Source organism: Lactuca virosa, chromosome 4 (assembly GCF_052849685.1).
Source record: "Lactuca virosa cultivar CGN04683 chromosome 4, Lactuca_virosa_CGN04683_v6, whole genome shotgun sequence".
Taxonomy (NCBI): Eukaryota; Viridiplantae; Streptophyta; class Magnoliopsida; order Asterales; family Asteraceae; genus Lactuca; species Lactuca virosa.
In genome coordinates, this window is record NC_136429.1 from 174,262,552 (window position 1) to 174,272,442 (window position 9,891).

The 9,891-nt window shown below is 37.4% G+C and overlaps 1 protein-coding gene across 1 annotated transcript; it reads left to right on the plus strand.

Annotated features, from left to right (window-relative positions):
• The first annotated feature begins 6,804 nt into the window (after window positions 1–6,804).
• On the plus strand, window positions 6,805–7,332 carry LOC145105372 (uncharacterized). The gene has a single exon (XM_079042491.1). It carries the CDS (start codon window positions 6,805–6,807, stop codon window positions 7,330–7,332), a length of 528 nt encoding a protein of 175 aa, XP_078898617.1.
• Window positions 7,333–9,891: the final 2,559 nt, after the last annotated feature.

Genomic DNA, 9,891 nt, shown 5'->3' on the forward strand with positions numbered 1-9,891 from the left:
TTTCCACTTCACTACTAGAATATAGGCCTTTAATGACACGCAAACCATGACACACAATAATTTACGATATGCAAAAGCATGTGTTCTAAAAATAATGTAATATCTTCTAAAATTTAAGGGATTTAGGAAACACATTTTTCCGTTCCCTTAAAATTAGTGTCAGAACCAAAAAAATAGTAATACAGATGACACTCAGCATAAAAGGCGTATCGTCTAAGCATGTCGTTTTATAAAGTTTTCATCAAATGCACGTTCTCCATCTTTAACAGCTAAGGGGGGAAATCAAATCCCAAAAAATTAAAACCCCCGCCTTGTTCTCATCTCCTACCGGCCGAAAAGCCCTTTTCCTTTCCATGCCCTTATTAATCAAGCTCTGCAAATTCCATGGCCACATTGAAATCTATAGTTGAATCGGATCCAAACATACCTTTGCCCAAAATTCTTCAGATATGGTGTGTCTCCATTTTTTATCTTCACATATGGCCCGTCTTCACATAATCAACAAAGATACTAGGGCTTTGAATCAGACCTAAAAAAAGTCTTGGAACTCACAACAACTTCTCACGCTTACTATACGTCTCTATTTCTTCCTCTCACACCGGCGATTTAGGGCCATCTCTATTTCATCTCTTCTAGTTGCTGGAAGTTATTAAAGAAACACAAAATCATATTATTCCAATCATCTTCGTTTTCTCTTCCGCCGACCACCCTAAGCCAGTCAAAAAACCCTTCCCGTCGGTAAAAAAACCCTTCCCGTCGGTAAAAAAACCCTTCCACTGGACTCCCTAAGTCGCCTCCGCCTTAAGCAGCATCTCCACCGCCCACCACGCGTGTTATTCTCCAACATCAATCGGCACCGACGATGTATTCTTTTGCTCCAACAACGAATTCTTCTGCCTCCAACCCTCCTGCCGGCCACCCCTTCTCCTCCCCTTGCCGGTACTCTTCTAGCCCTTTGATTTTTTTCTTTCTAAAAGTGGATGTATGTTTGGTGAAAGAAATATTACCTTTATGATGAAGTCAGTTGTTCAATGTTTGTATATAGATATGTGTAAATCGTTTTCTCTCGTTCATGTTCTTTTCTACATTTGGCATGAATGTTGATAAGTTTTCTCAAGTCCAAGTACATGAAAATATTTTAGGCTAATTGTTGTGGCCTAATTCTGTGCAAAACATCTCATTTATGGTTCTTGCATGGATATTTTTAATAGTAATGAGTTGATGCTGTTCTTGGTTATCTTTCTGAAATAATCACAGACTTGAGATGTTCTTGCTCTTATGATTTTCACTTTTGCAGGTTGTGGTTCTGGACTTAGTGGTGAAACAATATCTGAGAGTGGACATGAATGGATTGGTCTAGATATATCAAATTCAATGTTTGGTATGAAAATGAGAGGGTCAAATGTCACAAAAACTTGATCACTAGAGGAGTTGGAAGATTAGAGACAGAGAACAGAAAGGCTGAGGAATGGGCTAGCCAAATCCAGTGCTGGTCTCTACACCTACTAAATTTCTTTGCCATTAGAGGGAGGTCCATAGATTTTATCTATAATAAAGAGTTCTTGAAGGAGTTGAGTTCAATGTGGGATGGGATTGTGAATCACCATTACCTGCTGGTGTTGGGTTAATAAGGATCTTGTGTTATACCACCCTAGTTGGAAGAACAAGAGTTTCAGAATCCAAAGAGGTTATGGAAAGTATCTGTAACCTTTCAATATCTTCGGATGATTGGCAATATATGGCGATCGATTGTCTTTTGTTACTTCTTCATGACCTGAACATGAGGTATAAAGTCCTTGAAACCGCACCAGTTTAATTTTTTTATTTCATTGTGTAAAGTCCCGAATTCGCTTAACGTATCAATCAGATCCGCTTGATGGTGCGAAATCCCGATCAAGTGGATGATGCAAGATCAGATGAAGAAGAAGGAGAAGAATAATAATATGAATCTCAATGTATTGATGAATAGAATGATGCTCCTTTACATGAGATTCACACACACTTAAGCTCCTTTCTCTCTTTGTTCTCTCTCTTAGCCGTGAACTCTCCTGTACTTATAACCTCACCACTTATATATATGGCACATGGGCCGTGAATGGGTTCACGGACGTGAACCAGTTCACGGCCGTAAACACCCATCATGGCCGTAAACACAACTGCAAAAACATATTACATGACCAAAAACTATTAACGCCTAGAAAAGTAAAGTATAAACCATATTTTTGACCCAACAATCTCCCCCTTGGTTTATAGCTTTCTTTTCTAGCTGAACCAACAAACTCCCCCTAAAAAGGTAGCTGGCTTTTCTTGTTAATCTTCATTGGGAGCTTGGCTTCAACATTAATCTTCAAATTCTTCACAACTTCAAGATGAACTTGATGAATCTTCAATGAATGGCTTCATCTTGAGCAGTTGGGCTTTTCTTCAAAATTTGACTCTGAACGCACATTGGGTGAGGAGGCTTCTTGATAAGATTCTTGAAAGATGGCGCTTTCAACTTGAGAATCTTGCAAGAGAACAATAGAGAAATCTAATCTTCTGGATCACTTCAGCAGGTACAAGAATAGCAGAAAATTGATTGAGGAGGCTTCAATGCAATCTGTCACATAATCTTCAAGTCAGCTTCACCTTGCTTCTGGGGTAGAAAAATTGAATGTTGAAAGAATAGTCTTCATTTCTTGCTCCTTCGAATGAGAATTCTTCGATGATCACGGATGAAGTCTTAACTTAGAAAATCTCGATACAGTCTCCATGAGTCTCATCTACATCTGAATTCACTTTTCAAGACAAAACAAAACTAAAAGAAAACTTAGCACACAATATTTTTGGATTTTTATATTTTCTGAAAAATAAAACATAAACAAAAATATTTTTGGATTTTTGATTTTTCTGAACAAAAAATAAAACAGAAATAACACTATTTTTTTTATTTCTCCCCCCTAAATTTGTGCTTAGAGGAAAACTATGAACAAATTTAACACAAACAAAAATATTTGGGATCAAAGTTGTGAGACAGTGTTAACTTTGTTTATCAGTACCTTCACCATCATGAACATATCTGGTCAATTGCTGGTATTGTGGTCCACTTAAACACGAAGGATATCGAAATTTTTTTCCAAATATACCATTTAGCTGATGACGACCACGGGTATTGTTCTCCACTTAAATGAAGCAGCGAGATCTACAGACAACCTCTAAATGGTTCAATTTTAGTTGCACTAGAACATGTTCCCCACTTCCCGATATACCCTGGTTATCAAGAACTTCCTAAGGACTCCTTACTTTAGGTGAGTAAACAATTATTAAGGAGGAAGTCAGATTTAGAGATAGATACATATGTTGTGTCCCAGGTCGGATCTCTTTCAATCACGCAGAGGGGACAACATATGATTAACAAAGATAGAGGGTTATAGAGATAGTAGTGTGCATATGCCGTGTCCCAGGTCAGATCTTCTGATCACGCGGAGGGGACAACATATGGATAACAGATAGAAAGAATTTCATAGATAAAGAGGTGCGTAGAAATAGAGTTGCATATGTTGCATTCCAGGTTGGATCTCTTCCAATCACGCATAGGAAGCAACATATGACTGACAGATAGAAAGCAAGAAAATAATTTCCTACAGACCTACTTTATCAGAACCCCCCAGTCGCCCTATCAGAACCAGAATTAAGGACATAAGTCCGTACATCGAGGAAAAGTTGAACCACTGTTCTAGATGCGAATTAATTTAGTGTATCCCATGGGTTCCCGTGTTTATCTCACTGCTCAATCTACCCGAGCGTTGTATGGTCAGTCCAAACAATCCTATCTAAATCCACACTGTCAAATCCTTCGTGCCTACCACCTCATTAAACACAAAGTCTAGACAATTCAGATTCAGTCCCTTACACATGTTTAGACTGCCCTTTATCACTTTCTTGATATCACTTCCCAACAGACATATAAGAAAAAAATGTCTTCAAAACGAATGAGTTTAAGATAAACTCAGGAGTATCGAGAAGAAAACTCAAACTGTAAGTCACCGATTGAATTTGCATCCAGAAGGTCTGAGAACAGCACACATAATCTCAGAACAGATCCGAAAATTCTTCACATCGTTAAGCACAAAACCCCATGTGTGATCCTTTCCTTTCTTTCCTTCCCGCAAAGTACACATACTCTCAAACAATGTTCTTAGTGTTGTACAGTTGATAGATGTCTCCAATCATGTGCCAGGAAGAGCCACTACCAACAAACCGAAGTCTGATGATATGCCTCCATAGCTGCTCCAGCACAGAGCGGGATCAGTTGGTCTTTGGAACCCAGTCCATTTTGAAACTGGGTTGACCTTTTTTATCAATGCAAGTTAATCTCTCCCATGACATATCCTGCTTATCACAAACAGAAGATGAAGAAATATTAGAGTCATTAGGTGATTTGGGAGATTGAACCTTTGGTACCCATTTGTAGTTGGGTTTAACCCATTTCTTGTTCGATCTGATGGGTGCCTTATCGCTTGCTTTTGAACTTGAAGCCGATCGCCGAGATGACTTTGACCTAACCGGTCTTGGTTTCACTGGAGCATCTCTTGGATTGGACTTCTTGGCTGGCATTCCCTTCTTGACCTTGGGATTTGGATTCTTGGCCTTTTGCACGTTCCAGTCGCCATTGTCTGAATGTGACCTTGAGGGGTTTCTTTTGGAAAATCTCCCTCTTGGCGCATTTTGCCAGCCATGTGCGTAATAGGGAATGTATGCGCGATTAGGACAGTTTCGGGCAATGTGTCCAGGTGTTCCACAGTGAAAACATGTCTTTTTCTTCACTGGGAAGTTGTTGCTTCTTGCCCCTGGTGGCGTGTCCTTGCCTTGTCGCTGATTATTTCCACATGCACACTTGCAGCTGGCACTCTGTTTAGCTTGCTTTGGTGGCCTATATTTCTCAACAACAGGTTTGTTAGGAGTAACAGAATTAGAAGCAACAGATTCAGAGTTCAAGGAGTCATTGGTTTGTTCAATAGTGTTCTCCTTGTTCTCATCTTCCGCTACTTTACCTGCACATAAAGTAGAAGCACCAGAAATGTTCACTTTAATATTCTCAGTTGGCTCAGATTGTTCAGTATTAACTGAAGCTGGAACAGGGGTTTGGCCATACAGAGCAGGCATTTCTTCCTCATTGGTCTCAAGGGGTGGGTTATAGTTGTCATTGAAGGGAGGTGGAACACTGTGGTACCCTAGACCCTTATTTTGATTATCTTTAAATTTTAGTTGCTTTTCAATCATTGTTGCAACCTTTTCACTTGAAATCAGCATTTTCAAAATGTATTTTCAGTGTTTCAAGTTCCGCAGTTATAGCATTAAAATCTTTCTTAAGATATCTATAATGAACACACTTGTCACTGTACTTTGCCTGTAATTTCCTATAGTCATTAGTCTTGGCCTCTAGTTGTTCTTTCAATGGTTTTTGGCCTTTCCTAAGTTGGTATCCTTCGTATTTTAGTTCATCGTTCTCTCTACGTAGTAATTCATAATGTTCACGTAAATTCTGCAAGGAAATTTCATTGACTTTGATGTTTGAAGAACTCATTGTTTAAAAAAATATGCACTTTGACTTAAAAACTCAAAAGTCAACCTAAAAAATAAAAATTAAAAAGTCAAACCGAAAAGCTAAATTTGAAATTTTGAAAGTTAAACGAAAAAGTCAAAGTTTAAAGTCAAAGGTCAAACTTGAAAGTCAAAGTCAAAATTTTAAGTCAAAAGTCAATTTAGAAAATAAAAAATTAAAAGTCAGAATTTTTGGTTGAAAATGAAATTTTAAAATTTGAAATTTTGAATTTTTGGGCAGAAAATGTTAAAAATGCGAAATTAGGTCGAAATAGAGAAGCCTTTTGAATTAAATCCGGAAGGAGTGTATCATCTATCAAGCTAGATGAGCTGGTAAGGCGGAGGGGAGGATGAGGCAGGGGACCCAGGTTCGAAACCTGGCAACCCCAAAAAGATTTTCTTTTTAGATATACAAGCTCCGAATGCGAGGACGATGCATACGATGACCGACCAAACACGTGATGGAGCCGAGAACGAGGTGGACCGGGAACGAGGCGAAGAACCGTGAACGCGAGGACCGTGATCGTGCGAGGCGAAGACCGTGAACGCGAGGCCCGTGAACGCGAGGCCGACTGTGAACCCGAGGACCGTGAACTCCAAGGACCGCAAACGAGTTGGGCCATGAAAGATTCTTTGGGCCGGGGCCGTGAACCCTTCTTCTGGGCCATGAACACTGCTTCAGATGACGTGAAAAACAGTGTTTTTAACCTCTTTTTGCTCCAAAACTCGATCAAAAACTCGTTTTTATCAAAAACACAAAGAACAAACCCCCTATGATACTCCTTTACATGAGATTCACACACACTAACACACAATTAAGCTCCTTTCTCTCTCTTTTCTCTCTCGTAGCCGTGAACTCTCCTCTACTTATGACCTCACCATTAACACTTATATATATGGCACATGGGCCGTGAATAGGTTTACGGCCGTGAACCAGTTCACGGCCGTAAACACCCATCATGGTCGTAAACACAACTGCAAAAACATATTACATGACCAAAAACTATTAACGCCTAGAAAAGTAAAGTATAAACCATATTTTTGACCCAACACATTGAGCTCCAGGAACTAGGAGAATAGTAAAAAATAGGCCATAAAATCACAAGAGCACTGCTCATTGACTTCAAGAATAGGAAATCGAGAATCAAGAATCCTGAAGTTGAAAGAATATTAAAAGAAATATGGGTTTTTAAAGTCAATAAGAACAAGAAAGAGAGATTGATGTATGATGAGAAACTAGAGGAGAAAAGAGTCTTGGTGAGTCTGATAAAACAACAAGCGAATCATAGATTTTGGTTAGGAGATATAGACACCACGATTGTGGAATACACAGATGATGTAAAATTATGTCCACTAAAACTAAAGAAAGAGAGGATTGTACTTTATAGTAATAGAGCCCAGTGTTATTTACTGCTTAATAATCCAGATGGCGCCATTAGTGATGCTACCATAGCTCTTTCAATCGTAAAACCTGTCAATTCTCATGACAAAAGACTTTGGAGAAGATCACAAGCTTACTACATGAAAGGGTTGGCTAAAGAGAGCTTGATGGACTGTTTCATGTTCATTAGCTTCGTTACTGTCGACAAGAAAAAGCATGCGAAAATCGCTTACTATGCAGTGCATATGATCAAGAAACTGATGGATTCTATATGGTTTTTCGCGTCTGCCAAATCAAAATTATCAAACAATGGGAGCTCATTTATCGATCAGGGAAGAAGCAAAGAAGAACTCATAAGCAATGAATGATTGATGTCAGGTAAGACCTACACATCTCACATTCTCTGACTTTTGTGTCATCACATGTGTGTAATTGGTCATATGGAAATATAATTCATGTTTTCAATCAAAAATCAAATGAATTCGCCAAAAAGAATAGGTTTTCAATTTTGATGGTCAAATGAACCAACATTGGACATAAACACTGAAACTTCCGAAGCATAGTAATCAAAAGTAAATAACCAGTTATAAGAATCCATACCAAATAAACTAAATAAAACTTGAGAAAACGCCATACACTAGTACATACCTGATTACCTATGTTTGACATCAGAAGTCAAGGGTATATATGGTTTTTATTTAGAATACAATGTTTAAAGCATAACAATATATCATGCAGGAAATTTTGTCTTTAAATTTTTTGCAGAGTTATATACCATTTTAGAAGACCCTGTGATTAGAAAAGATGGAGATGCTACCATTTTAGGTATGTATAATTAGTTTAGAAAAGCAACTATTGTATCTTCTTTTACTTTGTAGTTTACTAATTATATCTTGTACTGGTAGTGAGCACAAATACTGATTCTTAAATCTAACAATATTTAATGATCAAACTAATGGTTTTTTTTTCTTCTCCTCCCATCACTATCCATATGTGCATACATATGAGAAGATAATGACAAGAGAGGACCACAAATCCATATTAGATAAAACACTAATTACAAAGATTGAATATTCGTTTTGTTTCAATGGGCATATTATGTTACATTTGATTTTTTTACGGCTAGTAACTTATTTATATCGTGTACAATTCCCAGAAAACCACACCCAAGTTGTGTTGATATACTGTTCACGATCCACCAAGTAATTTAAAACCTCCAAAGTGAACAATTCTCTTCATTTCTACGGCAAAAGGACACAACAATGGTAGTAGACTAGCTAGTTGAGTTGAGTAGGTTTTGGGTTGCGATGAAAACCCTGTTGAATCGAGCAAGAGCATGGAAAAGCTAAATTTGATGTTAATGAATAGCAAAGTGAGCAAAATGCAACCCTTACCCCTGACATAAAGAAAGATAACATTTCCACTTTTACAGGTTATTTCATTGAAAGATGTACATACTCAACCACAAAGTAAGCTAAATGCAGCCCATAAGAAGACTATGATTCACAAATCCATAGTATTCTTAAAGGTCTGCAAAAACTTAGAAATAAAATGGGTGAGAAAAATCTTGAGAGAAAAAAATTAGAAAATGAGGTAAAACTATTGATTCATGTTATTTGTTTTTTCATATTATTTTTGGTGGTGAAAACACAAAATACTTATGGTTGTTTGTATGCACAGGTGAAACGTATGGAAATGGAACAAAAAGAGTGTGTAAGGGTCGAAGACCTGTTGTAATATGTCGAAGACTTAATGTTATTTTACAAGGCATTTTGTAACGAAGCTTAGATGAATAGTCCTTGTAATTTTTTGTGTGCTTTCATGTTTCCTATAAATAGGGACATTACTTAGAGATACAAGTAGGTTGGTGTATGAACTTGTAAACATTCTCTCTGTAAGAATTGAAAGCATAATAGATCTGAAACCAGATTATATTTACATCTCGTGTTCAAACTACATTTGGTTTACTCTGATTTGTTTCTTACTTGATTCATCACTTCATCAATTGGTATCAGAGCAGGAATCATAATCTACGATCTGATTTTCACTCTGATTCAAAAGGTTTTTGAATCAAATTTCTGGTTCAAAAAGTTTCCGCACCTTTTGAAGTGAAAAAGCGTTCCATATCTTCAGTTGTGATTCGATTCTGCATCTGATTTGTTGAATCGAGTGTTCTATTTGTTATCTCAGTTCAATTCAACAATTTGCTTTCAAATTCTCTTTGATTTCTCAAAAATTCTCAAAAATTTTCATCCGTACATCAATGGTGAACTTCAATCTCAACTCGATGACTTCATTCTCTCATTTGCTAGGATCTTCAACTAAGATTCCTATGCTTATTCCTGAATATTATGATCAATGGGCTGATCGTATGCAAGATTACTTGAATGGACTCGATGAAGAGCTCTGGTCATGTATCTCTGGGAATATTAATCCTCTGACAAATGTTCAACCAATTGGATCATCGTCTGGAACTTCAAGTGTTAGTGATCAATCTGATCGATTGAAGAAACTTGAGAAAAGATGCATAAGAGAGTTACGCGGTGCATTACCTCCAGTTGTATATAACTATGTCAAGAGTTGTACAACTGCAAAAGATATCTGGAATAATCTCAAAGACAAGTTTCAGGGAAGTGAGAAGACAAAAATAAATTCAGTTAAACAATGTTTGATTGAATTGAAGGAATTCAAGCAAAAAGATGGTGAAACGATTGAATGCTATTATGATAGGCTGAATGAGTTGATCTACAAATGCAATCGATATGGAATCACGAGGACTGCTATGGAATTCAATCTCATCTTCGTTATGGGACTCCGTAAAGAATGGGGGAGTGTTAGCATGATGGTGAAAAATCAACAGAGTTTCGACACATCTTCTCTAAATGATTTGTACAATCAACTGAAAACTCATGAAAGTGAAGTGAATG

Excerpts from the sequence above, each read along its gene's own strand:
- LOC145105372 (XM_079042491.1), top strand. The coding sequence starts at position 6,805 with ATGTATGATGAGAAACTAGAGGAGAAAAGAGTCTTGGTGAGTCTGATA.